This window comes from Micropterus salmoides, unplaced genomic scaffold (assembly GCF_014851395.1).
Source record: "Micropterus salmoides isolate LMB-PRFRI ecotype aquatic unplaced genomic scaffold, ASM1485139v1 Ms_hic_scaffold_19, whole genome shotgun sequence".
NCBI classification, from domain to species: Eukaryota; Metazoa; Chordata; class Actinopteri; order Centrarchiformes; family Centrarchidae; genus Micropterus; species Micropterus salmoides.
In genome coordinates this window covers 15,626,350-15,654,107 of record NW_024041039.1, presented here as the reverse complement: position 1 = coordinate 15,654,107, position 27,758 = coordinate 15,626,350, and the positions used below count along the sequence as shown (strand labels likewise).

At 41.0% G+C, this 27,758-nt stretch overlaps 3 protein-coding genes across 5 annotated transcripts in view; 2 read left to right on the top strand and 1 right to left on the bottom strand.

Moving 5' to 3' along the window:
* Positions 1 to 106: 106 nt before the first annotated feature.
* On the top strand, positions 107 to 8,053 carry LOC119910057 (tryptophan--tRNA ligase, cytoplasmic). Of its 2 annotated transcripts, none has more exons than XM_038728420.1 (11): positions 107 to 256; positions 593 to 725; positions 3,510 to 3,726; positions 3,902 to 4,010; positions 4,286 to 4,405; positions 4,515 to 4,697; positions 4,887 to 4,987; positions 5,746 to 5,858; positions 6,655 to 6,828; positions 6,923 to 7,063; positions 7,254 to 8,053. In XM_038728420.1, exons 2-11 carry the CDS (start codon positions 612 to 614, stop codon positions 7,410 to 7,412), a joined length of 1,431 nt encoding a protein of 476 aa, XP_038584348.1. In that variant the 5' UTR covers positions 107 to 256; positions 593 to 611; the 3' UTR covers positions 7,413 to 8,053. The 2 variants fall into 2 exon arrangements, with proteins under 2 accessions (XP_038584348.1, XP_038584349.1); XM_038728421.1 differs by having other exon boundaries at positions 238 to 256; positions 598 to 725.
* Positions 8,054 to 9,544: 1,491 nt separating this feature from the next.
* Positions 9,545 to 16,463, top strand: LOC119910059 (mitochondrial basic amino acids transporter). Of its 2 annotated transcripts, XM_038728433.1 has the most exons (5): positions 9,546 to 9,902; positions 10,740 to 10,807; positions 11,554 to 11,597; positions 12,979 to 13,062; positions 13,624 to 16,463. In XM_038728433.1, the coding sequence occupies exon 5, from the start codon at positions 13,657 to 13,659 to the stop codon at positions 14,398 to 14,400; it is 744 nt and encodes a 247-aa protein (XP_038584361.1). In that variant the 5' UTR covers positions 9,546 to 9,902; positions 10,740 to 10,807; positions 11,554 to 11,597; positions 12,979 to 13,062; positions 13,624 to 13,656; the 3' UTR covers positions 14,401 to 16,463. The 2 variants fall into 2 exon arrangements, with proteins under 2 accessions (XP_038584359.1, XP_038584361.1); XM_038728431.1 differs by lacking the exon at positions 10,740 to 10,807 and having other exon boundaries at positions 9,545 to 9,902.
* A 243-nt stretch (positions 16,464 to 16,706) lies between these two features.
* The window catches only part of fancm (FA complementation group M), a 42,551-nt gene continuing 31,499 nt past the window's right edge, over positions 16,707 to 27,758 (bottom strand). The window contains exons 14-24 of the mRNA XM_038728417.1: positions 21,162 to 23,103; positions 20,992 to 21,074; positions 20,328 to 20,396; positions 20,008 to 20,127; positions 19,500 to 19,665; positions 19,246 to 19,352; positions 18,606 to 19,111; positions 18,440 to 18,533; positions 17,991 to 18,339; positions 17,289 to 17,583; positions 16,707 to 17,196 (exon numbers count right to left, since the gene is read on the bottom strand). Of these exons, the coding sequence (XP_038584345.1) occupies positions 17,070 to 17,196; positions 17,289 to 17,583; positions 17,991 to 18,339; positions 18,440 to 18,533; positions 18,606 to 19,111; positions 19,246 to 19,352; positions 19,500 to 19,665; positions 20,008 to 20,127; positions 20,328 to 20,396; positions 20,992 to 21,074; positions 21,162 to 23,103 (3,858 nt within the window). The 3' untranslated portion in view covers positions 16,707 to 17,069. The remainder of the gene's footprint in view (positions 17,197 to 17,288; positions 17,584 to 17,990; positions 18,340 to 18,439; positions 18,534 to 18,605; positions 19,112 to 19,245; positions 19,353 to 19,499; positions 19,666 to 20,007; positions 20,128 to 20,327; positions 20,397 to 20,991; positions 21,075 to 21,161; positions 23,104 to 27,758) is intronic.

The following is a 27,758-nucleotide window of genomic DNA, read 5'->3' as shown; positions in this document are numbered from 1 at the left end:
TTTACATGCATGTATTTAAATGAATTAAAAGTCATTGGTTTCCTGTGAAATTAAGCCGACAAAATATGGAAAACCTTTTGCGTATTAAATTTAATCAACATAGTGTCAGAGATAGCGCTTTTGCCCTGATTAAATAATAGCGGAACCTTTGAACGGACCTGTTTGCCTGGGAAGAATTTGATCCAAACACTACCTCACACAGGCTGATGCAAGTTGAATGAGTGAGCCGTCAACTGTATGTGAAGAACACTGTACGGTATGGTGGCTAGTCACTGTATTTACATCATCATCATCTTCTCAGTTATTTAATGTAATTTCAATAATTTTATAATTTATTAAACGCGGCAGCGTGATGTAAATCTAGAGGTGGTATCAGCTGATTAGTTAGCTCAATAACCACCAAGTTAGCTGTGCTATGTTCACATATGGGAGTCTTCTCAACTCCTGTGGAAGGAGATACAGTAATGCTAGAATACATACAGCCCTGGGGATTATGTTAACCTCATACTAGATGCGATTCAGAACATGTAATTTTTATTTGCTACACATTTAGTCACTAATTACGTTTAACTGATTTATTACTATTACCTAGCTTAGCCAGTGGGAAGAAGATGACAGACTGTCAGGGAGACGGGGAAGGAGCCAAGAGTCCAATGGAGCTCTATGAGAAACTGACAGCACAGGGAGACCAAGTCAGGGCCCTGAAAACAGCTAAAGCTGAAAAAGTAAGTGCCTCCCTCCCCAAACACACACACACACACACACACTCACACACATTTCCTGACCCCACACTTTAACGCTCAGCTGTGCTTTATGCTCATGTTGTGAACTTTTGCACACACTTGTCAGCATTATATTATAGTATTATTGTATTTTTTGTATACTTGTAAATTTTTTTGATCTCCTTACTTTTTATATATTTATATTTATATTCATGGGTACTGTAAGCACCAATTTATACCAAGGCAAATTCCTCCTATGTATCTGGCAATAAACCCGAAACCCGACTCTGATTCTGATTCTGATTGTAAACTACACTGTAAAAACAGTGATTTGACTCTATGGGTTGGTTAAACTTAATTACCTAAATTTCTCACGTATTGCCAGTGGTATCTAGCCTTACAGATAGTTTTGGTTTGAATTGGCCAGGTTTTGAGATTTCTGCCACTACCCCAAGTACTCCAATGTGATGAGTACAATTTTGTTTGGAGGGCTCACAGTAGAGGTGAGTGATATAATATGACAATATTGGAGAGGCGGTGGCGCATTGGATAAAACTCATAACTTTGGTGTGAAAGATCCAGGTTTTATTCCAACTGTGACACATCCACCAACACAGACGTGCACAAACCTTTTGGGGGGCAGGGGCCCAAGTGAAAATCATAATTATTTATTTAAAAAGATTTGTTATAAAAAAGGACCTTCAGCGCATGCACTTTATTTGTAAGCTTTGCAGTTTTAATGTTGACACCATTTTTATGAAAATGTTTTATTCCTGTTTTATTGAATCAGTTCTTACCTTCTCCTTTATCTGCTGGCACGGGTCACCTTATGTTAAACAGAAAAATTGCCTGCAAGGTGTTGTAAAAGTGTACAGCACAATTGCTGATACACCCTTAAATTACCTCCATGACATGTACGATGTCAGGTCCCTAAAGAAAGCAAGAACAAGTTTGGCTGATCTGAGCCATCCCTTGTGGGGTGAATTCATGCTGCTACCATCAGGGTGCAGATAGTCTGCCACAATGCAGAAAAAATAGGAAAAATGTAATTTACTGACTGTCAGTACCATAGTAAAAACCACCTTGTAAATGTAATTTGTTTTGTATTTTCTGACGTATTTATTGGTTGTTGTTCTGTATCTATTTGGTACTGTTGGCTATGATCCAAAGGTGATCAGCTAATGATCGAGAGGCACTGGTAGCTTAGTCTTTTGTTCATCACCACTCACCTCCACTCAAGCCAAGAAAAAAAACAACTGGTATAGGAGCTGGGAGGAGCTGCTGCCTGCCTGCCTGTGTGTCTGATGTGCTGATGTGTAGCCTACTGTACTGCTGTGAGGCAGAGTGAGAAGGAGGGAGGGCATCGAAACTCTATATTGTTCTATCATCTCCCGAACTGATCTTTAGATTATTTATTCAATAAATATGTATTTGTTATACAGGGAAGCTGTGCACAAACAGGAATACATATATTTATAAATATAAAAAAAGCCTGCGCAACACTTTGTCACTGAGCAAGACACTTAATCCCCAGCTGCTCCAGAGGTGCACGACCTCTGACATATATAACAATATGGATATGGACGCTTTGGATAAATTAATTAATGTAATGTAATATACAGGTGTCGTGCTGAAAAGTGATCGTCCGCCGGAGCGGGAGCGTTAAGGGCTGTATCGCCCCGTGTCTCTTTACAGCTGCTTTTATCTGGATCAAACAGACGTGCAAATAAACATCGCTTTATGTCCATGGTAATAGCAAAGGTATGTCTTTGTGATACTTTAACGGAATAATCGCAATTGCGGCCAAATGCATGCATTATGTGTTTGGTAGGCGTATGTCTAATATCCTTGTTCATATTTGAAAAACGGAATATAGCCTATAATTAACGTGACTTAGTGCTGAGTTATATATAAAATAAAGACATGATCTCTTTTGCAAGTATCCTAATGTCTCTGCATTATTTAACTTGCTGTGTACAATTCAATCCAGTCCTTTTTACCTGTTGAAATACCTTTAAATGGGCAAAACAAAGCATAAAATGCATTATTCTACTTGCCAGAAAGTGATTGCAGCCTCTACTTATTGACTGTAAGGTAGATTCTACACCAAAATGACATGAATTCATTCAGAAGTTCTATTTGACAGATTATAAATCTGAAATTGTCCCCCCTTTTTTATTTCATGTATAATAACATATTTTTTAATGACATACTGACCACCAAACCAAAAATGTCCCCGGTTTTCATTTCAGAAATCTGTTCACCTTACAATATACATCATTTTGATTTATATATATCAAACTGACATACACTTTGATATCCATATAAACCACACCTAACTTACAGCACTAAAAAGTGACTTCCTTTTTTTTTTTACCATTTCAAAAAAGATCTGTTGTTTTCATAACTATTTTTCTGGTAGAATGTAGTTCCACAGAAAACCTTTTAAAGTGAGGTCTGTTGGGTGAGATGCCCAGGTTATCCGCAGTAACCTGGACATTGTTTTGGGAAAGAAACGTGACGTGGTTATTGAATTTTTTTAAATATAAATGTCTAATGTTGTGTGAACCGCTGATAAAATTCCTTTCACCTCCATTGTATTAGGGAGTTGCTGAAATCTCAGAAACAGTTATGCCAGCTTAAACAAAAACTATCTGCATGGCTAAGTCATTTGGGCGAACTGACCCTTTAAAATACAAAGAGACTACTGTAGCTATTCTAGTGCCACATGAATCGTTGCTTTTATCTGTGTGTGTGTTACCTGACAGCAGTGTTTGGGTTCCCCAGGCTGAAATTGATGCTGCGGTCAAGTTGCTGCTTAAGTTGAAGGTGGACTACAAACAGGTGACAGGTCAGGATTACAAAGCCGGCTGTCCGCCCTCAGAAAACTCTGTTGTCCCTGACAACGGGCCAGCAGCAGATGGCGCTGATGACAAAGACACAGTTGACCCATGGAACGTTTCCACCACCAGCGCTAAGGGAGTGGATTACGACAAACTCATAGGTAAGACGTGTGGCCTTCTGCGAAGTTCTGTGGCAAACGGATATTTTAGTTTTTAAATAAGTTACTATATGAATGTCTGTGATATATTTCTAACCATGGGGATCATTTAAGGGCAGCATGTCGTTTAAGCTATACAACAGCTGAATAATTCACATTGTGTCATGTCTTTCCTTAGTAAGGTTTGGCAGCAATAAAATTGACCAGGAACTGGTGGACAGAATAGAAAAAGTTGCGAGACAGAAACCTCACCACTTTCTACGAAGAGGAATCTTCTTCTCACACAGGTCAGCATTTTAGGTAGTGAATCAGCGCAAGCTCTTCATGTTTTCTAGTTCCTAACTTCTAAAGTATGGGTGTTTCACAGATGATTGTCGTCCGTAGACACTTAGTCATTTCGGAAAGTGTGTCAGCTTTAAAATATCCGCTCTGAAACTTTGACTTTAGCCATTATCATTCAGATTTTGCTGTTAAGTTAAATGGATGGTGGTGAGAAGGTGGGAGTTTATGTGGGAATTAACACGTCAATAAATCACTTTCCTCGTATCGCTGTTTACGGCAGAGATATGCATCAGGTACTGGATGCATATGAGAAGCACAAGTCCTTCTACCTTTACACTGGCAGAGGTCCGTCCTCAGAGGCCATGCATGTGGGTCACCTCATCCCCTTCATCTTCACCAAGTGAGTTCTCCCTCTGTAACCTATTAATACCAAAGAGCTGTCCAACTGAAGGCAGGTTCGATTGTTAAATCAGTGTGAGTCATAATTAAAACTTACTTCTGTGTTGCAGATGGTTGCAGGATGTATTTGACATCCCATTGGTGATTCAGCTGACTGATGATGAGAAGTACCTGTGGAAGGATCTAACACTAGAAGAGTGCCACCGTTTCGCTGTGGAAAATGCCAAGGACATCATTGCCTGTGGCTTTGATGTCAACAAGACCTTCATCTTCTCTGACCTCGACTATATGGGGTAAAATATCACATCTAACACAAAATATGATCTTTATATTCTCATCTGGCAGACTTTACTGCAGAGGCTTCCTAGGATCCATAGAAGCCCTGCTATATTTATTAAGGAAACATAGGATAAGGATATAACCTGAGTCTGCACAGAATTGTTTTGTTTTTTAATGTGTTCATTTTGACATTTTTCCTGCAGTGCGTCCCCTGAATTCTACAGGAATGTGGTAAAGATTCAGAAGCATGTGACATTCAACCAGGTCAAAGGTATCTTTGGCTTTACAGACAGTGACTGCATTGGTAAGACAACTAAGAAAGCTTTAATGGTGAAATTATCATTATTTGAGCAACCATTGAGTCTAAAATTCAAAGGGGGCTTTTTGGCATGGGAAACATGTTTACATTGTCAAATAATCATTGTGATAAGTCATTGTGAAATAATAACAACAACAAAAATCTATTCACCAGGGCAGGAACTTCACAAATGTCATGGCCTCTGTTGTAAATTGTTGGATATAAGTTATCCTGGCCAGCTTCCCTGATGAATGGTTATGCTTATTTACAAGCATTAACAAATTAGAAAAAATAGAATACCAATAAATTCATCATTCATCTTTAGGATAAATTCAAACTTTCAATGCACTTTGTGCTCAGAAAAAGATGACATCACCAAAGGCCTTGCCATTCATATGATGAAATTCCAGGCCTGCTACTAACAATACTTTAGAAAGAGGAACAACCATGAAATGAAAAAATGAAACTTTTTAGTGCAGGCCAAGCACTTTCCTGTTTTTAAATTTTTTTATTTCCATAGCACTTTCATAGAGAGTTATTTTTGGTAACTGATTGATTCATTGCCAAACCCAAAGTGACTTTTTCAAATTGCTTTCATAATCAGGCCGGCAGCTGAAAAACGACTGGTGGTTTTCATATGAAATTGCTTTGATATACATGAAACATTTCACTGAAATCCTGTATTTAGTGGTTTGTATTACATGTGAAGCGGTGTGAATACCTTGTTGTTTCTTTATGGCGCTTATTATTTTTTATCCATCCAGGAAAGATCAGCTTCCCAGCCATCCAGGCAGCCCCGTCCTTCAGCAACTCTTTCCCACAGATCTTTGGAAGCAGAAAGGATATACAGTGTCTCATCCCCTGCGCCATAGACCAGGTCAGGACAGTGTTGGGGATTAACAGAGGGGAAGGTTTGGGTATTAGTTAAAAATCAAAGATATTCTATAAATCTTAATAAAGTTATTAATATCACAAATGATTAATTAAAATTAATAAGTATCAGGCACCACCTGGAATCAGGGACCAATAACCACACCTCAAAGCAGTCCCAAAAAAGGGTGTTTACCTATAAACTATCAACAATGTAACATTATTCATTAATGATAGTGAAGGGTGAGTCCGTACTCTGGCTGTCTCATCCAACTGTGAGAGGGGGTAGTCGACGCGAACATGTGGGTGGCTTACCAAATGCTAGTTAAAAATGGCAGCTCAAGACCGCAAGAATCAAGACGGGGTTTGGGACCCCAAAATGGTGGAGGCCGTGTTCCTCCTCTCACCCAAAATGACTACACCTTATCACACGAGGACCAGCAGAGGACATATGTTCACTGGCATGTTCTTGGCCTTTAGACTTCGATAAACGGGCATTTAATGATCACACTCACAATAACGGAACTCTACAGACAACAGGGTCTGCGGCATGGCACCGATACAACTTTGAACAACGTGCTTGAGCACGTAGAGACAACACAGCAATATAGGGGACGTGGTGATCTGTACAATCCATAAATAATGATAGAAAGCTTAGTACATAATTATACCTTTTCAGTTCCTTGTTGTTTACCTATTAGTGTTGTTGTCTGGTCCCAACAACACTAATAGGTAATAATACTACATACTAGAGTCATATTTTACAATGACCTGTGTTTGTATCTATCCTCTCCCTCATCCAGGACCCCTACTTCAGGATGACCCGTGATGTCGCTCCAAGGATCGGTTATCCCAAACCCGCTCTGCTGCACTCCACCTTCTTTCCAGCCCTGCAGGGGGCGCAGACCAAGATGAGCGCCAGTGACGCCAACTCTTCTATTTTCCTCACTGACACACCCAAGCAGATCAAAAACAAGGTTACTATTTAATACCATCAATAGTCACTGGTCAGATTTATATTGCCTATAATTGCTGACTGTCTGGTCTGACCTATGGAACCATTGCTCACAGATCAACAAACATGCATTTTCTGGGGGAAAAGATACAGTGGAGGAGCACAGGAAGCATGGTGGAAACCCAGACGTAGATGTCTCGTTCATGTATTTGACCTTCTTCCTGGAGGATGATGAACAGCTCGAGAAGATCAGACAGGTGAGGGTGTAGAGAACAGAGAAAACAAATGATAGCTTCCAAACTTTATTTATTTTGCTAATCACACACTTTCCTCTGCTTTCTGTATCTTTATCTTGTTTGTCATTCTCCTCTGCACCCTCATCCTCTCCTTCAACTTCCTTTCTGCACTCGCCTCGGATCCACTCCCTCTCCGTTGATCTCTCTGCAGGACTACGCAAGTGGAGCTCTCCTAACTGGAGAACTGAAGAAGATTTTGATCGAGACTCTGCAGCCCATTATTTCCCAGCATCAAGAGCGGCGCAAACAAGTCACAGATGAGACAGTCAAGCAGTTTATGACACCCAGGCCGTTAAACTTTAGCTTATAGCCGGCTTGAGCCCCTGAGATGTCAAGGTTAATCATGTCATTACTCCCAGTACAAGAGAAAATGCTTAATCCAACTTTTTCCATTGAAAAATATTGTAATTTTTAATGGGAAGAGGGACATTTTCTCATACAGTAGAATATTCTAAATGTAAAGTACTGGAGCGATGATTTGCTTCTCTGTGTGTGTCAAACTAAGCATGGCATTGCCCACACCTTCATGCTAATTGTCATGCAACTTGTTAGCTTCACGCTGCACCAAATGTACACATTTGTCTTCATGAAGTGTTGCGCTGCTTTAACATGAGCCCTACTCCTCACTTTGAAATCAGTCCAGGATGAATGACGATTAAAGCTTACATGTGTATTTGTTGCAAAATGTGCTTAGTGGACGACAACATGGCTACAATGTTGATACAATGAAAAATGTTGGTTATGAAGTCTTATTTTACTTTGCTAAAAACAGCATTCTGAACAATAACTCACTTTGAAATTATGAAAAGCATCTGTGTAGTGTATGGTGTGAGGAGATAATAGGAGATATATGATGAGCCGTTAATCTCTTAAGAGTTTGAGCACAGACCAATAAGTAGGCTACCGGTGTCTTACTTAAGGGAACTAAAGTAAATGTGTTTGTTAAAAGGGGCTTGACTCAAGGTAACTCTTTCTGTAAGCACGTTCTAAGTTAGAGGTTTCATTCATCTTATGCCCAGACTAATATATGTATTTTATTTACATGGACACATAGTAAATATATATATATAATATACACAAATTAATATTGACATTTTGTGATATAATAACTGCACTGTTGTCAAAGACGTAATTTGAGCATGGAACAGTGAATCCATATTACATCACATTCCATTATGTCTTTGATACAAATTTATTCTGAATATACCTATATTTCAAGGTAAAACAATAATAATAATAATAATAATGGAGCCAAGTAGGTCACAGTCTTAACTTACAGACCTCCTGCCAGAAGCACCACTTTCCATTCTGTATGTAGAGGAGACATTTGTATTATATGTCCCTGGGCTGAAATCTGAAGGGTCCATCTCACAGAACAAGTGCATTTAAACTTTCTAGGATTTAAACAAACAAGAATACAAGGATGACACTGGACAGGTATTTGCCTCTTTGCTTTGATTGTTTGCTGTGTTGGAAATTAGCCTCCAGTCATTCAAAGGATGGATGTGTAAACGCCTCTTAAAGGCTGTAAAAACTTTTATTGTTTGCTTCACGCAAGACGTGCTTCAAAAATATCAACGCCAAATACATGTGTGCAAATATCCTTTAAAGGTAGGTGCATTTAAAAAAAAACAGAATTGTTCTCATCTGCTATAAGACATCAGTTTGACAGTCTTACCATATGCAGACAAAGTTCAGTAAATAAATGTTTTTTTAAACGCACCTGTTCAACTCCTCCAGTTAGGCATGAGAAGCAGACATGGGCATCTGAACTTCCATGCCTTAGTTTACAGAAATACTGAAGGACATCCCTGTAGGTCCTGAATGCTACAGAGAAGGGAGGAACACAGCTATGAGTGGCTTTTTTACAAATCAATCAATTAATGGAGAAAATAATCAGCAGATTATTCCATAATGAAAATAATACCCTATAAAACTAGGTCAAAATTAGCTCCACCTCAAACAATACTTTAACATGCATGCATGAGTAATAATAATCTAATGATATAATAGTGTAGCAATCACAGGAGACATTTTTCTGCATTGAGTACTTTTAATAGGCTACTCTTTTTTCCTGAATATACTAAAATACTTTTAGATAACATTTTCAACGCAGGACTTTTACTTGTAACAGAGAAGATTTTTACAATGTGGTATTAGTACCTTTACTTAAGTACAGGCTCTGAATGCTTCCTCCACCACTGCCTAGTTGGACACTTGCTGATGATCACCCCTACGATGACGCTGTGGATTTCGACGGTAGAGATCTCTGCTGCTCCCCCCGGCGGCGGCCAATGGGTGTGAGGGGCGGACAGTACCCGCTAGGGGAGTCGTCTCCTTCCAAGTAATCCGATTGGTCTGCCTTAAAAAGGGGCAAACACGCCGCTTCTTCTTTTCTACTTTGAAGCCTACCTCCTCCTCCCGCCGTACAGAAATAGAAAAGGTTTGACATGAAAGAGCATTTCTAGTAGTGAGAGTGAGGACACATCAGCGAAAAGTGACCTCAGTCTGCCGCCAGTCCGCGTGGTTACCATTAGCCGGAGGAACTTGTTATCTTCACGTTTGCTCAGCATCAAAACAGCGTATTTCTGAAAGAGCTAACCAGCTTGGCGGAACATCAAGCCGGTGTTTGTAACACACCCAAGCTCGGACAGGTCCTGGGGAGAATATTTATAACAAAGTAACGTTACCCATTAAGGTCTTGTGAATTACGTTTGTCAGCCACCGAGTTAGCTTGACAAATTCAGCCGGAAGACTTTTGGGGGAATGGCATTAGACTTCGCTGCGGGCTGTATAGGAGGTAAGTAATTAGCTAGTAGCCACGTTAGCCAGGTTAACAAGTTGAAGCTAACGACTAGCGTTAGCTTTTTTGTAGCAGCAGCTGTCGTTAGACAACGCGTGGGCAGTTGTAAAGTTAGTGATTTGTGCCCGGCTGCCACGTATTAGACACGACATAAATAATGAAAGTGAAAGTGTTTATGCTCTCTGTTGACGTTCACAAAAGCCCTTGTTTCGTTTTAATTACACTTGCACAAGTCCAGCCCTAAGCCCTCAGAAATGTAAAAAAACCCAAAAGAAGTTTGTCTATTGTTATCAGACATTCCTCGTTGGTGAGCAACCCTCTAAAGTTCGAGAAGCAGGTTTGAGTCCCCGTGAGAATCTTGTCAGCTGTCTTTGCCCAAGGCCAGACTTCCAGATAGCCTCACTTGAGGGCGCAGGTCCTGATGTGGTGATGTGAAAGTTTTGTCCAGACAGCCTGGTCTAAGTTTTGTCGTCTGTTGTCTCTGCAGTCATACCTGAATTTTACTTTATTCATTCTCATGGTTATTATTTTTAGTGTTATTTTTGACTTTTAAAGCGCTGATTGCTTTTCTCATGTCTGTGTTGTTTGGATAATGTGTGTCAAGTGCATGTATGCCTTATCAGTTTACTGCAATTCAAGTCTGCATGTGGGTACAAATAAAGTAACCTAATCTTACTGTAACATGAAAGGCGAATTTTCATTTCAGCTCTCAATGTGGAAGAGCTCTGTTGACCTCAGTTTTGGGACTCGTAATGAGCTAATGCAGTCATTTATTTCTCAATAGAAATGTATTCTGGTTTGTGCTCATCATAGTTACTGATATATTCTCCTAAGGCTACTCTGGATCCAGTCCAACACCGCCACAGACTACTTTGAAGTTTTATTCACTGATTCACACAAAGGTGTGTAATTGTGCATAATTTGCACATTAGGACTGCAATACACATCCATGCAATAGTGCTATTGTATAATGTTGTATAATGGCTTTTGGGCTCATTCGCATAACTCAAGGACAGGGCAATGTTAAGCTTTCGTCATTGGGTACAGTGACCAGCTGATTGCCTTGCTCAGCCTCAGGGGGACGGGCTGTTTGCTGTTGCGAAATGAGCCACTTGATCATAAGCCATTGTCTTTCTCAAAATTTAACTGTATTTGGAATGCTTCACTGCGATTAATCAATAATTAGGCTACAAACACTATGTACTAAAGTGCTGTCCCAATACTTTATGGAGGGGCAGTTTTTTCATGGTGTGCTCTTGGTTAACAATATTAGACAATATTTTATTTAATATTATAACACTTTGTGTTTGGCCTTTTCCATTTATTCATTTTAGCTGACGCTTTTATCTTGCTCAGGGACACATTGGTGTATGGGCCACAGTGGGGGATTGAGTCTTATCCACTGCTCCATCACCTGTTTCAATATGACGATGTCCCCGTACACAAAGTCGGCTCCATAAAGAAATGGTTTTCCCAGTTTGGTGTCAAAGAATTTGACTGGCCTCAACCCTGTATTTGTGTCCATATAGTGTAGTATCCGTAGCCATATAGCTTTTAGGCGTGCATTGCTATAGTGCTTTTATCAGGCCAAGAAGACAATGACAGATGAGTAATTTGTTATTTTCCAATATGATGTCTTGTTTTTCAGGTGCTGCTGGTGTTTTAGTCGGACATCCATTTGACACTGTGAAGGTGGGTGTCTGTTCCATCCTCTTCACTATTTACTCACGTTAGGCAATGGCATGATCCAGTACATTGCTGTAATGTGATGTTGTAAGTCAGACCACTCTGTTAGCAGCTTGAATTTGAATCCAGATAACCTAACTTTACACCTAGGGAGGCTGTCTACTGAGCCATATGATTAATGTGGGGATATTTTTAGGACAAAGATATTAGTCGATCTGTCAATGGCAGTTTAATCTTATGCTGATCATGTTTTCTGTCGTGTATATGTATTTATGTCTAAACAGATCATTTATACATGTCTTCAAAATCCCCCTTAATTGTCTTATGTTTAAGAAAGTGTAGAGGGAGCAACACTTTCAACAGATTGTAAAAGAGATAACTTAATATTGTTGTCCACCACCAAACAAGTTAGCAGTATTGTTCTAGCTCATAGTTTCACAAATGCTTAGCTTTTAATCAGTGTACACAGAAGTTCAGAACAAGGAGGTGCACCCATTTCATTTTTAAAATTGTAATCATCCTAGGCTATTTAGGAACATCTGCTTCAGTTACTGGCATTTTGCTGAATAACTCTAGTATTCTGTAATCCTATACAGTCACTGTTTTCAACTAACCGCAAGGTCAAAGGAAGCATCATAGTCATCAAAGTTAGTAGACTTGTCTGTGTACTCCTTTGACTCTTCGGCTCCCTCTCGAAATTTTAGGGAGGGGGAAAAAAAGCAGGACTACTTTATGCAGTTTTCTGACATCACATTGAATATTACCGTAAATTCAAAGAAATCATCCAAAGTTTTCACTTAAGGCCACTAACTCATAAGACTGCACTCGATATGCTGTCATGAATGCACGTAGTTTGTTAGGCAAGGAAGTTTTTAAAAATGGCACACACTTCATTGAAGTTGCACCCTCCACTTCAGATACGTACATACAGAGATGGTGAATAGTTTGCTTGTAGCTCTTTTTATGCATTGCTTTCAATGTCATTTCTCCCTGAGTCAGTGTCTAGGGAGGCTGTCTTTAACAGCAGCAGTGTCACAGTGTTGTAGATGAGAGGAATAAACAACCTCTCCGTGGATATGTGACCTAGTAAGTATGGTCAAGTGCTTCCCTCCCCCACCCCACCCCCTCACCAAATGTCTTGTCTTGAGCTATAGAAATATAAAGCAAAGAAGACAATTTTTTTTCATTCTTGGTTAGTTTTTTTTCTCCCTCATGTTGCACCCCCTAAGCATCCTTTTTTACCCTGAAAATATAACCATTTCAAAGTACTGTTGCCTACTTGTTTCGCTTTAAACCTGTATTACAATATGTGGTTTGTAGTTGTTGCGGCCCTCTTTGGCCTTATTACGCTGGCATACGACTCTGACACAAGGGCTGTCATCCACAGGTGAGGCTTCAAGTTCAAAATGTGGACAAACCTCTGTACCGTGGGACATATCACTGCTTCCAGTCAATCATACGCCAGGAGTCGGTAAGCTTGTGTTTGCTCTGTGAATGCCTTTTTAATGTTTTACCACCTTCCTTTCAAAGTTGTCTTAGATATTACCATCTTTAAAAATGTCACAGCTGTAAAGTAATGTGTAGTGTTTTTTACCGTGTGCTGCTTCCTATGCCAACGTGGAGAATGGTCACTGCACTAATTAAAAGTGTCCAGTTACAGTGCCATCTAGGCAGCATGTTCCTAACATGGGGCGTTAGGGGTGGTGTGTCTGTTAGCCAGGGTCAGTGAGGACCTTATTTCTGCATGGGCTAAATAAAGCTTTGGACAACGTGCCATTCGAGCTAAGTGGCTCAGTCTCTGTTTGTTGGATGTATTGCATGGAGGTATTGGACTGTATTCCCCTCTACAGAACAATATTAACATAAGTGCATGCTGTCGCTGCACCTCTCTCAGGGAGTATTTCAATATTTTAAAGTGTACAAATGATTAATTTCTAGGAATTAATTACTAGTTTGTGTGCACAAATGTTCAAAAACCTGCCTACAAAGGTGTTCCCTCAGTGGTCCCAGTAATCTGTCTTTGTGTGTGTAGATCCTCGGCCTGTACAAAGGTATTGGCTCTCCAATGATGGGCCTGACCTTCATCAACGCCATAGTTTTTGGTGTCCAGGGCAACGCCATGCGCAAGCTTGGCCGTGACACACCTCTCAACCAGTTCCTGGCTGGAGCATCTGCTGGAGCCATCCAGTGTATCATTTGCTGCCCAATGGAGCTGGCCAAGACACGCATGCAGCTGCAAGGGACTGGAGAGAAGAAGTCGAAGAGGAAGGTGTACAAGAACTCCCTGGACTGTCTGGTGAGAATCTACAATAAGGAGGGAATCCGGGGTATCAACCGTGGCATGGTGACCACCCTGCTGCGCGAGACGCCTGGTTTCGGAGTGTACTTTCTTGCTTACGACGTGTTGACACGTTCCCTGGGCTGCGAGCCAGAAGACCCTTACATGATCCCCAAGCTGCTGTTTGCTGGCGGGATGTCGGGTATCGCTTCCTGGCTGTCCACCTATCCCGTGGATGTGATCAAGTCGCGTCTTCAGGCGGATGGGGTTGGTGGCATCAACCAGTACAGTGGCATTATGGACTGCGTCAGGCAGAGCTTAAAGAAGGAGGGGTGGAGTGTGTTCTCGCGCGGACTCACGTCCACTTTGCTGCGCGCATTTCCGGTGAATGCTACCACATTTGCCACAGTGACACTGTTTTTATTGTACATGCGTGAGGGAGAGGAGTGTAGCATTCAGGAGCCACAGTCTGTCCAGTTACAGCCTCTGCCGCCACAGCCAACCAGCATGGAAGCTATCGCGCAGCAGTAAACAGCAAATCTATCCAGTATAAATGGAATCTGCATGCATGCAGGTCTACAATCTGTTAACTGGTGTCCGTATTGAGAAAGGTGAACTGATCCTAGGTGAGCATCTACCCTTGGAGCTTCAGCAAAGTGACCACATGTAGTATTTAAATAATATATTTTGCGATAAAAACTGCACTTGTAAATATGGTCTGTTTTTAAAAGCCCTAGGTTTTGTACACTTTTTTTGACTTTTACGCAATTTAGGAAACCCAACGGTACAAGAGTTACTGTAACGTACTGTACAGAAACAGTTCCTAATAGTCAAAGAAACACTCAAAATGGAGTATGTTTGAAAATCATGTTAAGAACCGGTCTCCACTATTAGACATGCCTACAGCATTCGGTGATAGTTGTTGATTACCAAAGAAAGTCTGCAAAGTTTGTACTGTTCCTTTGTGCAAACGTCCATCAGTGAAATTAATTTTAAATATTTAATTTTAAGCGGGTTAACCAGTGTATCATAATCCCTCTGTGGTGTCCAGGTCAAGTCTTCCACAGCCGCCTCCATATAAAGTGAGCACCGCATTTCAGCATCTTATCATAATGGTTACAATACAAAGAAATCCTTGAACATGCTACACGCTCCTTGTACAAGCACATTTATGTAGGTATTCTTTTTCTGAAATTACAACTGTGGTTAAACTTTCCTATGAAGTCATTGGAATTTGATTCAAGTTGTGGATGCTGAAATTTATCACTTCTATACTTTTATAACTTTCTCTACTTTAATAATCCGCATTGGACCCTGAATTTCCTAATGAAAATGTTACAGGCTATAATTTTATGACACTATCATTGTCTAAAACTAAATCTGATGCAGTTTTATATCTTTTTGGACTTTTATTCAGTATCCAAAGGAAGCACCTTATGGGATGATATTAAGCAATTGTACGGTTAAAACAAATTTTCACTTTGCAATAGATTTTATATTTGTATTTCCCACTAATGCAAGATTCTGTTACAGTGTCGAACAAAACTGGTGGCTTGACAAAAGTGGGATTTTTAAAATCCAAAGTGTATTTTGTCAGTAGATGTGAAGCACAATGATTAACAGGCTCCACATTCTCCACAAGATAGATTATAATTCAGTTTATGGCTTGAAATGCCTGGTGTGAACTTTTTGTGAAGATCTTGCAAATGATTGTATCATTTAAGTCTGTCTCTAAACATTTACGAATCTGTTCATAAAATTGACATTCAGACATTTGACCATCAGAGAGACAAGTGTTATTTATATGGATAGTCAGTTGTCAAGAGGTTACTATTGTGCAAAAAAAAAAGTTGGTAACAGATTCTATTGTCTTAAAGCCTCTAAATCTGTCCCTAAAAGTTTTAAATCCATGAACAAACAAAATCTGGTTAGGACCCCTCCGCTTCCCCCTCACTATTAACCATTATAGGACAGAGCACACAGAGCCATGTAACCTCTGTACTTGACCCATTTAACAGCTGATCGCGTTAGCAAACTCTTTGCAGGTTTAAATTGTAAACTATAACACGTCAAACAGAAACGGCAAAAAGCACTTGTAGCATCTAACTGCAGGTGAAACTTATCAAAATAGCTGGAGCTCTTTCTTTCCATATGGATAGAAGGCACACATCTTCATATCTACATCTGCAGTTATAAACTGCTGCTGCTGTTACTTTTCTCATCAGTGAGTGGCAGATGTTTGACTGGGACTTTTGGGTTGTCTAAAGACTATATAGTGTGTGTGTGTGTACTGTGAATTGGGGGTTTGCTTTTCATGTCATCCTTTCTAAGTATAAAGGTGTGAAATCTATTTGCTTATTTTTTCTGTTTCAAGACTTCTGTTCTCTGTTTTGTAATGGACGTTTGTCTGACTGTACCGGTGGATGATGCATGATTGCTGATATCTTTGTAGAGCTGCTTTAACTGTCTAATGTTGCCCGTGTGTACTATACTTTTTTTTTTTTTTTATGTACAATATCTTGCACTAAAGCAGCATGTGCACTATGTAGTTCTTTCAGAGAATGATTAAATAAAAGCCACAACTGTTCATGGTACAGCTATTACATGTTATATATTTATATATTGTAACCCTTTTAATGATTTGTCAGAAAGCCAAACCGGCAAATGGATGAGTTGTTGAGCAAGTCAAGTGACCATAGAGAAATCCAGAAACGTGTTGTTGAAGCAATGAAAGACTGACCTCTAATGGTTATAGATAGGTATCACAGATTTGACATTTGGTGCTTAGATCACTCTTTCAAATATTTGAAGGGCAACATGACAGTACTTTGACAAAATAATGTACAAAAATTGTTTATTAAAGATATTTGACTATTTAACTCAGAATATGGTTAAACAAATGTATCCATTATTTTGACAAACAATAAGTTATTCAAGTGTCAAATATTGAGTTGTTATGATCACAATATTGCTACGATACTGACAGGATTAGTGCCAGTACATGAGTCTTAAGGGAATCACTTATCACCGAAGTGATAAAAAATGGTATACCTTACATCAAGAAACCTGTGGTTGAGTTGAGCCGTGTTTCCTCTTCAATTTATCGTGCAAGAAAGTTGAAGCAATATCCTGTTGCTCTTCTCGTCATCATATAGAGCAGTAACTGTAATGCTCTGGTCCCTGGTGAGTATGAATGCCCGCTAGCTGTTTTTCCCTGGTTTTGATGTGTTCATGAGTAAGGAGTCACAGGAGTAACGCAGGAAGCGGTAGATCTCCTCAGCTCTGCTTCGACTCATACAGCCTCCCTTCTGTATTGCTTCAATGGAGCTGCAAGAAGAACGAAAGGGGATGTTGTACTATGTAAACAAGACGGGAAAGAACGTATCTGTTCTGTTTAGAGACACACACACTACTTTTACCTGTTCATGAGTTGAGCAATTGACCTGAAGTTGTGGCTCATGTTGAGGGCATGGACATAGCTTACTGAGGGGAGGCTCAAGTACAGCTGCAGGGCCTGCTGCCTGTGCTGCCCTTTGACCTCCAGCGGTATGCCGATGCCCTGACCTTTACGCTGCTCCAGCCGCGCCAGGTCTGCCAGCAGGCCGGCGCTCTGCTCAGCCCCGTCGCTCCACAGCAAGCGCACCCCGGTATGCACCAGCGCTATCAAAGTGCTGTCATAGTATCGTGTTCGCTGAAAGTGACGCGACGCCTCACCTGTGACAATTATACAGATCAGAAACACAAACACAAAGCAAATTGCTGTGCAAACTATGAACAGTTCCTGTAATGTAGACCTTCAGATTATGAAGAACATTGTGTCCAGTGATATTTGCAATTGTCTGATGTTTTTCCTGATTATTGACTAATTGTTCGGTCAATAAAAATATCAAAAGAAAAAAGCTGCAAATCTTCACATTTAAGAGGCTGGAATAATGAAATGAAAACCATTATGACTTAACCATTAATTAATCGTTTCAGCTATAATTTATAATGTATATTTGCATAACTTAAACCATATTTAAATTCACCATGCTGTACAGGAATGATGAATCTGTGCAAAAGTCTTGTATTTAACCAAATGTGGCTTCATATCAAGTAATCAAATCACTCTGCTGACTGACCCGGCTTGGTTCGGTCCTTCTCCACAATCAGACAAACACGCTCAAACAATCCCTGCAAGCTGTTCACTCTTTCAGCCAATCGCTTCCGATTTTGCATTGTGGCCAAATCTGACTGGCCGTGCCTCTCCACTGCCATGCGGTTGCTGACGATAAAGTAGTTGCCGTCCAGCGAGCAAACGTGGACGGTGGCAGCGTGGCGCTGGCGCAGGCTGGCCATCAGCTCCACTCCACTGCTGATGCAGCGGCTGTCCACCAGAATGCAAACGGGTCCGGATGCTGCAGGGGACTCGTTGACTGACGAGCCCTGAGCAGAGGGCTTCTGAGGTTCTGAGGAGGTGGCGGGGAGTGTCTGGACAAAGGAAAGCAAAACCTTGATGTAGTCCATTTTTTACTTTCACACATATTGTATGCTCCTATGTACAGGTGTGTTGTCCTGTTTTTGCTCGTACCTGGGGTTGTTTCTTGGAGGATAACAGCAGCTCTGGCTCTAGGAAGTCCAGTTCATCAGAGAGCAGATGCTGGTTTTCCAGCCTCTGGCAACACCTGCAGTAGAAAGAAAACAATGCTCTAACTGTTGTTGAGTGTTTGTGTGCTACCATATGGGAACTTCTTTACCTCTCATTTTGCTGGTCATCAGCCCCCGAGCGTCTCTGTGCCTTGCTCAGCAATGACACCTTAGATGCTATGGTTGAAGATGAGGAGGAGGGGGGTTTCTGCTGCCGCCAAGGCCTACTTTGCTCCGGCTGTACCGCCTTTGGCCACAAGGGGGCAGCAACACCCTCCTCTGTTGTGACACTTCTCTTTTTACACATTTCCTCTGTCTCCTCCTCACTAGAATCACAAACGCGTATGACACGGGCATGCTTGGTTTTCATCCCCGCTCTCTGCTCTGGTGGCGCTTCAGCTGCAGTCTTAGAGCCGGCTCGGGCTCCTGCTCTGGCTTTGTGCAGGAAAACACGCCGCCTGGTGGCATACTGCCTCTTCCCGTCCACATACGAGTCCTCGGGCATAAGTTCAATGTCTTCGGCCTCTTCCTCGCTGCTCTTCAGCTCCTCCACCTCCTCAACCTCACTGCCCACCACAAAGCTGTCCTCTGCATAGGTTTCATCCATCTGAGGCACCTGGGACCAAAGGTTAGGAACATGGACCGTAGTCATTGATTAGACTAAAAGTTAACTATATTACTCGTTATAACTCAAGTTTACTCAAGTATTTGCATTGAGTAAACAAAAGCTGAAAATTAAACATTGTATACCTGGGAAAATATGTCCATGTTGTGATGATTCCTGTAGGACATTTTGAACTTGCCCTGGATTGCAGGGCTTCTCACTGACTTCAGGTAAACACCGTGCATCTCTGAGTCTGATATAGGGGAGACAGGAAGACCAAGAAATTTAAATTCCTTCATTCACTTAAGCTCAAACACGTAAATTCGTTGAATAAGATCAAACTATAATCCACTGAAGGTCTAATTAAACCACATTTCTTGGAATAACCACAGTGTTGTACCGTTCAGTCCCTGTGAGAAGTGGGTGTTATCAACCACAAAGCCTTCAAGAGACCGGTCCAGATCTTCTCCATCATCTTCGTCAGATGACACATCTGCCCCCTCCTCGTCCTCCTCCTGCTCTGCTTCTTCATCCAGGAACTGACGCCCTGGTCGACATACGGTGTGCTGAGAAGGGAACGATGGAAAATATCAAGGCTTGACGGATTACGAAGCTGTGCTGATAGATATTTTTAGACATGACATTTTAATGTAAGGAGGAAGGTGTCATTTTATGGGTAAAAGTTAAGCTGGACTGAAATGTGTTCTGATTGTATTCTGAAGGCGACAAACAGCAGCTACTTTTGGTGTGTGTTTTTAAAGTGTTTTTCTGCCCACTTACAGTAAAACCTGCATTTGTATGTAAACAGGTGCCATTCATTCCATGCATTGAAAACATGAAAAAATCAAATGCTATAAATTCAGATTCAGATCACAGAGTCCTACTTTGGCACCTGTTGCCACACAGACCTTGGCTTTGCGCTGTTGGACCGGTTGCCTCTCAGCTCCGTGTGCTAGGTTTCTGCGTGTGAACACGGACTCGTTCTGGAAATCGTCATCAGAAACAGCTTCGCCCTCCATTTCATCCGACTGGAGACCAATGAGGAGAACAAATGAGTTGAATACTGTACACAGTGAATGGTTTATGATGCTGCATGTTATTAAACCATGATTGCGTGAAGGACATTTTTATAAGTAGTGCACGGAGTGAAAGTATTAAATAAAAGTGTCTGTGTTGATTAGGCTGAACCATCAATTTCATTCTTTACCACTAATGAAGAAAATCTTACAGTGTTAAGTGCAGCTGCACGTCTCCTGTTCACAACCACCGGGGAGTCCACGTCACTGGAGATCTTTGACTAGCAGAGACAAAACATGTTACATACGTACATACATGTGCAGTGTGTGTCTGAACTTAATGCTCCTGTTTTGCTAAGACATTTCAGGAGCTGAAAATCCCTCTTCACTGCTTGCAAGCCTGTTGCCATGACAACTGCAGGCACCTGCAGGAAATGATGGACAGAGGCAGCCTGAGATGTCTGAATCAGATAGCTCCTGTCTTGCCTGTTTTTTCTGAGGATCACTTTTTATGTACTATGTATTTGTAATTGTAAACTAAAAGATTAGAATTTAAGCCACCATCTTTTTGTATACGAGACGTATACATTAACCTTAAGAGTGGGATAAAAGAACAAACTGATTTATTCTTATTTCTTTTTAGCAAAAGCTTTAGCTTTCATTCACTGGTTCCAGGTTCTTGAATGTGAATATTTTCTGGCATTTTCAGTCTCCTGTGATAGTAAACTGGGTATCTTTTGGTTTTTGACATTTGAAAATGTCACCATGGGCTCTGGAGAATTTTCAGACATTTTATAGACTAAATGATTAATCCAGAAAACAATCAGCAGATTAATAAAAATAATTATCAGTTGCAGTTTAACAGGCCTTGCACACCATTTCCGGGGACCACAATGGGTTGTTGTGATGTCTTCTTTTATGAAGCACAACGTCGTCCTCACTGTCACTGCTGCACTCCACTAAGACAAAAGGTGAGAAAGACGGCAGGTTCAAAATGGACCCAATTTAAAGTTTAGGAATCAGACTTTTTGAAGGGGTAAACAAACCTGGATGAGGAGAGGAGCCAGCCACGCAAACAGATTCCTGATGTGAGCTGTTTTCCACACCTGACACACCCTCTGCCTTGGCGGTGTGACCCTCCAGACGTCTCCGCTTCAAGCTGGAGAGCAAAGATGGTGTGTGAGGCCCAGCGGTACCGGGCACAAGCATCCGCCTGGCTGCCGGCGATGCAATCGGAGATGGGAGCGCACCGCCCAGAAGAGAGGACATTTCTCTCCCCCTGTGCTCTGACAGCATTTGTGGGGTAGATAACGTGTGTTCACTGAACTGTAGGGGCATTCTCTGTCTATGGAAGCGGTTGTAGGGAGTGGAGGAGTCAGACACAGCCTGCTTTTTAGGCTGCAGAGAGGTCAACATACATGGGGCAGGAACATCCTCTACTTCCTCTTCCTCAGAATCCTCCAGTGAATAGCCGAGGTCGAAGTTGACAGAGAAGATGTCATGGGAGCTGTCAAATGACTCTGAATTTTGCTGCATCGTTGGAGATTTACAATGAGCTGGAATTGCTATTAAATTGTCTGTTACAGGTTTCCTTGCCGCTGCTGTGTGTGTATTATTACTTGTATCGTTATGTGTGTTTGTGTCCTGTGTTATCAGCTTGGCGTGTGGAGTATCAGCTAAATCACCTGTGTGCGCTGTGTTTAATCTGTGTGCGCCTTCAGCTGCGTACGTAGTGCTACATGGGTTTTCTGGGGTGTGTATACGTGAAGTGTTCAACATATTTTTTGTGCTACTAGCAATGTCTCCGGCACTGGGTGATGTCCTGGGCGTGACGCCAGGAGTGGAGATGTTCGGGATGGTCATCTGCAGGAAGGCTTCGTCATCCCCAAATAGATCTATGCTCTCGTCCATCTGACAGCCCCTGTCGTCTTTCACGCCACTGTCTCTCAAGTCTGGCATTTCCCCATTCCTCGCGTCATCCCAACAACTTTCTTTTTCCTCGCTATCATTCTTACTCTTCTTACCAACCCGTTCCTCCTTATAAACCTCGTCATCTGTCTCCTTGCTGTTATCTCTTATTTCATGATTATCATTTAGTTCTTCTTCCCCAAAAACCTCATCCCAGGTCGGACTGTCTGCTGCTATGCTGCCCCTGCTGACAGTCTGCGGCTCCTGATGAGGCCGATCATGATAGATTTTACTGTCTTCTATGCCAACTGGAGGTTCATCTGAGTGAGCCCTCGGGGCGTCATTGTCAGCGTCACTCATCATCACTTCATCATCGTCGTCGTCGTCGTCCACATCCAGGGTAAAGCTGACCTGGAAGGGCTGATGAGGCCGTTGAGGCAAGGGAGAAAGCGACGGAGCAGCTACATTAGCTTCTACATCTTCAGTCAGTGCCGGTGGAGAACGGGACAAGAGCTCCGCCACGTTGGCCAGGATGACTTTCAGACTCTGATCTCTGTCTGGGGGGAGTTTGGCGGACGGGGGAGAAGGCACTGAACCCCATGTAGGAAGGTAGAACATGGCTTGGAGTTCAACATTTTCATCTTCATCAATTTTAGCAGTCAAATGTGAAATGTTGTCTAAATTTACAGGCTCAGATTTTATGACATCCTCATAAACAATGGCACAGTCCTCATCCATGTCAGTTTCTGGACACTCATTGTGTAGGGGAAGAGAATAAATCGGCACAGGTCCTGGGGAATCTGTGATGTCATCATAAGGGGCCTCAGTATCATGTTCAACAGGAAGTCTTTGTTTTGTCACGGCCAATGTGGAAACTGAACTTGTCTTTCGTGTATTTTCCCTCTCGGCTTCCTCGTCGATAAATTCCAGATCAGACAATGTCGAGTGAGACTGTTTGGGTTTGTTGTCGGGAGTTTTGGTACAGGTCTTGGTGCCCTTCTGTTTCTTCTGTCTGTTCCTCATATGGCCGTCCGCTTTGTGCAGGTAAGGAAGAAGCTCCTGCTCGTAACGACATTCTCCCTAAACACACACACACACAAACCAGTTGTATAAGGAAAGCATCTGCAGGAGAACCAAGGTCAGGGAGCTGTAATCAGCCTGTGGAGTGGCCAATTCACCAATCAAACAGCATGTTAGTTCATGTTCATACAGTAATCTAATCAGGAAATTTTGTATGAAGAGATGTCACATTGCAGCCACACATGTAGTACACACAAAAGTCTGATGTAACATTTCCAATTTATTTGTTTTTCTAAAACAGAGAGGAAGACGGACAGCCAGACACCGTTCCCCAGAACAATCATTTAAATAGGACAATATCTCTATGAATCTGCCCAAAATGAAAACATCTTTCCGTCTGTTCATCTCTTTCTTGTTGTATGTTGCACACAAGCACACACTGACACACAAACACACACACACACACACACACACACACACACTGTAATCATGCAGCACCTGTCATCTTTGCAACGTGGCTATGACGTGGAAGCGATTTGTCTAGAGTGGTATCCTGCTTGGGCAGGCGGGGTGCTATTGAACCTGTGAGCAGCAGGATTAAGTGAACAGAAAAGAAAGACAAAGATGCCCAGTGTGGAATGACAGTGGGAAAAAGGAGTGTATATGGAGAGCAAAATACTGGTTTTGCCTAGAAAGAGGGCAATTCAAACTACATGAAAGGACCTTATGTCACTTTGTTAAATAAAGCTTCACACAAAATAGAGTTGGAATTATTTGAATGGGAAGAGATGGCCTCAAGCATTGATAAAAATGGTTAACTGTTCAAAAAAGACATTCTTTCAGTGGTCATATCTCACATGAAATAGTGTTTCCACTTTTATTCTGTTATAAAACTGTGCATTAGTGCAGACAACTAAGCTTCATGGATTCCACTTGCAAAGACCACACAGACCTTGATCCAGATGGAGCCTGCTTTGTCTTTACACCAACAGGTCACCAAGTGTAAAAGTACTGCATGGTGTCACTTGCGTACTCCCTTTTCTTCTGTGTCGAAGCACTGGCTGTGAAACTGTTGTCAATTAACTCAGATATATATGTATATGACCTATACCTGGTGGAAGTTAGTCATGCCCTAATTTCATCCTGTCTTGAGTACTTAACTCTCTATACTTAGCACTCAGTAAAAAGCACTAAATTGTCACCATTAGTCTATTCACTGAGAAGAAGAAGAGAATACTTTACCCCAATTTTCCTTTCATTGACTACCCACAACACAGTTAAATATTTCAATATAAGTCCTAACCTACTAAACCCACACTGTACATGTAAGGACGCACACATAGGTCAGTGATTTGCAACCGAGAGTGAATGTGCAGGTGCTGGTTTGGCACTCTGTAGAATTAATTACTGCTTACAATCCGCACTGTTGACTAAAAACACCCCTTTTTCTAACGGTTTTGTTTTTTTTGGAATGTCAATGTCTGAGAGACACTGAGCTTTTTTTGAGCTTTTTCCACAAATAAAAGATATCTCAGTTTTTTCCCCCCCTGCCAACTGTGGCCCTAATAATGCTTACTCTGTGAGGCTGTAATTAGGCACAGAGGTTCTTTGAGCTAAATGCTAATGTTGGGGTGCTAACATGCTGATGTTAAGTAGGTATGTTTACCATGTTCACCAGCTTAGTATAAGCATTTTAGAATGCTAACATTTGCTGATTAACACTAAACACAAAGTACAGCGCAGGCTGATGAGATTTTCATTTGTTTTTTTTAGGTAGTTAGTCATAAATAAAACCACTGGACAAATTAAAATTTTGACCTAATGGTGGCACTAGATGAAAAGTGGATTATCAATTTATCTGGAAGGGAACATAAATGTTTGTACCAACAATCCATCCAGTTGTGTGTCAACTTGGTGGAGTTAGAGAAATGTTTGAGGATCATCAAAGTCCGTAGGATTAATCGTCTGGGGACCATGAATGGCTCTACAAACTTTCTTGGCAATCCATCAAAGACTTGTGATATTTTCAGTCGAGACCAAAGTGGTGGACCGACCAATAGATGCTAGTAGCATAGCTCTATGGAATGGGTTTGACGGCTTGACATTTCAATTTTTCTACTTTGACAACTGGTGCCAGTATGATGGAGGGTGTGTCCTCTGCATTTTTTTATTGTTAATTTGTTCACACTCGTCTAATGACCACGCTATTGTGGTTCTGCTAAGTTTGTTTGCCAACATACCTCTGTAAAAACAGCTTTTGAAATGTTCAGCATGTACCAGACGGATAAACAAGAGGTTTAGCGAATTCAATCTGTGAAACAAACATCTCCAACAAGAAGACATACAGCGGCAGTAAACCATGAAACAGGCTGTACAACATTTATATAGTCACATATGTGCAATAAGCAACTACTTTGACATGCAAGTGATGAATAATTTCTTCAATACCTCACTTAAACCTTCAATTAGACAAACAAACCCGGGGGCAAACACTGAGCAGCTTGCAGGTGTCACGCTCTGTGCAGTAAGAGCATTAGAGCTGTAATCAACACTTCAACACTCTAGGCAGGTGAGGCTTTCCACTAAAAAAAATGTCCGTTCATGGGAGCTTTTCAATTGTCATGCCTGTGTTAACGTCGGTGGTAGCACTTTAATTAAATTAAATTTTTTATTCAGATTTTTCTTAGCAAATATAAAAATATAGTCTTCTGTGTTTCCATTTGACTAATTTATTTTCAAATTATATAAAAGCCCCAATCTATATTTTTTGACCATGTAAATTAATAAAATCGGATCAGGATATTGTGTTTTTCTTCGACGGTCATTATGTAAAATATGGGTATGTTACACCTGTGTTTATGATAACATAAGCATCTATCCATCCATCCAGAGAGAGAACTTAGATTTAGTAGTTGTCTAGTATTAGTGTTTTTAATATAACACTGAAGACACAGCAGTTTCTTGTTTTCCAAATTTTGATGGTTTGAACAGAGATTTCGTTTGTTGTTTTACTGATAATTTGATTGTTTTCTAATAGCTATTAACTGTACTGATTAAAGCAAAATTAATAAATTTATTTTTTATATTTGCATGAGAGTGTCCATGTTCTTTTAGGTATAGGTATAGGAGGTATGTGTTATTCTATTCATCACTGGGTGTTTTGATAGTTACTGTTGATAAATTGGGTATTTGTACAAAACACATCCACACAGAACTTCTCTCCACAGAAAGAGTTTTTACGTTCATTGACGTTACTGTACTGCAGTTAGTATTGTGTAATCTTGTGAAAATGTTAGCCCAAATCTGAGAAGTAAATCGCGGTTTTTATTAATATAATCCCTCTTATTTAAATCCATAAAAATTCTCAGACACAGCTTTGCTCATGTCTGTCCACTTTACACAAAGACCAATGCCGCAGCACGTCCTTCTAACGTTGCAATCCTGATGAAAAATGCCACAGAGGCTTTAAGGTATTCAAAGATTTAGTGGCAGGACTCAAGGAATGCATCGTCAAATTAGAGATACATTTTAATATCTCATTTATAGTGACTTTTGACACTCTTTCTCGACAGACTTTCGTTCTGAATAATAATGAATAGAACTTGATCCACAAAAGGATTAACCCCTGGTGCTCAATTAATTAATGATCAGATTAAGTCTCTAGACCTAGAGATGTTACAGACCGTTATAAAGTTGATGATGATTACAGAGAGAGAGAGAGAGAGAGAGAGCGCTGCAGAGGCTGGAAGGGTCAGAGGGTTCCTGTTGGTTCAGACTGCATGATGAAGGACGCAGCAAAGTGGAAACTACTCTCAGTTGATTATCTCATTGCACTACAATAATCATACAAATCTGATTCTCATGAACACACAGAATGCATCATCCGTATTTATCAGTCTGCCGGACTTTGTTCCCAAACATGCTACGACTCGGGATTAAAATTCTTTAAGTTTCTTTTCCCTAAAATTTGTAGACACTGATCAACCAACACCAGCATGCCTAATTCTCTACTCTAATGTGAATCTTGCAAACATTTAGACAGATTTTGGCAACAGTTGCTATTAATTTTCTACACAAGAGAAACTGCTATAGTTACTAGCTGTAAACAACATGTAAAGCATGTAAATTTCATATTATTTGGCCCTGATATGATCCTATTGTTCTTCTTTAAGCATATGTTTTTTGATCCCACACTGTACCCTCCGCAGCCCAGTACGCTATGCACATATGCCATCATGGCCTGACCTACTTCCAGCTTCCTGGCTTTATGTAACAGTTCAGAGAAGAGTTATATAATCACAGGAGAAGAGGCCTTCCCGCCAGCTCTGTCTCCTCATCATAAAGAGAAAGAGGCAACGCAATGAAAAATACGGCATGGTTTTGAACTCATCCAGTCACAAAATGGCCACAAATGAGATTAATGGCTTCTGGAGTGCAAGGGTATTGAGGGGAGGGGTGGAAAGTTTGGACTTTCATTTAGGTCAGAAGGCCTCTGCAAATTCAGGCCAAGCAAGTAAGCCGTAGCTAACGTTATCCCACGCAGAGTAATGATGAGTGAACAACGTTACTGAAACGTCGCCTGTGTATTAATGGGAACAAAGTGTGGATGTCTATTGCACGTGGGCTCTAATACATTTTAAATCATCATCACTAAATGGCGTGTTCATGTTTCTCAGTGGAGTGTGAAACAAGTGGAGAAACTGGTTTGAGTTACT

Bases quoted from the DNA above. Each gene is read 5' to 3' on its own strand.
- LOC119910059 (XM_038728431.1), top strand. From the start codon at position 9,869: ATGGCATTAGACTTCGCTGCGGGCTGTATAGGAG. The intron at 9,903-11,553 runs GTAAGTAATTAG...CTTGTTTTTCAG, and splicing joins CGCTGCGGGCTGTATAGGAG to GTGCTGCTGGTGTTTTAGTC. The intron at 11,598-12,978 runs GTGGGTGTCTGT...TGTCATCCACAG, and splicing joins ATCCATTTGACACTGTGAAG to GTGAGGCTTCAAGTTCAAAA.
- LOC119910057 (XM_038728420.1), top strand. From the start codon at position 612: ATGACAGACTGTCAGGGAGACGGGGAAGGAGCCAAGAGTCCAATGGAG. The intron at 4,011-4,285 runs GTCAGCATTTTA...TGTTTACGGCAG, and splicing joins GGAATCTTCTTCTCACACAG to AGATATGCATCAGGTACTGG. The intron at 4,406-4,514 runs GTGAGTTCTCCC...TCTGTGTTGCAG, and splicing joins ATCCCCTTCATCTTCACCAA to ATGGTTGCAGGATGTATTTG.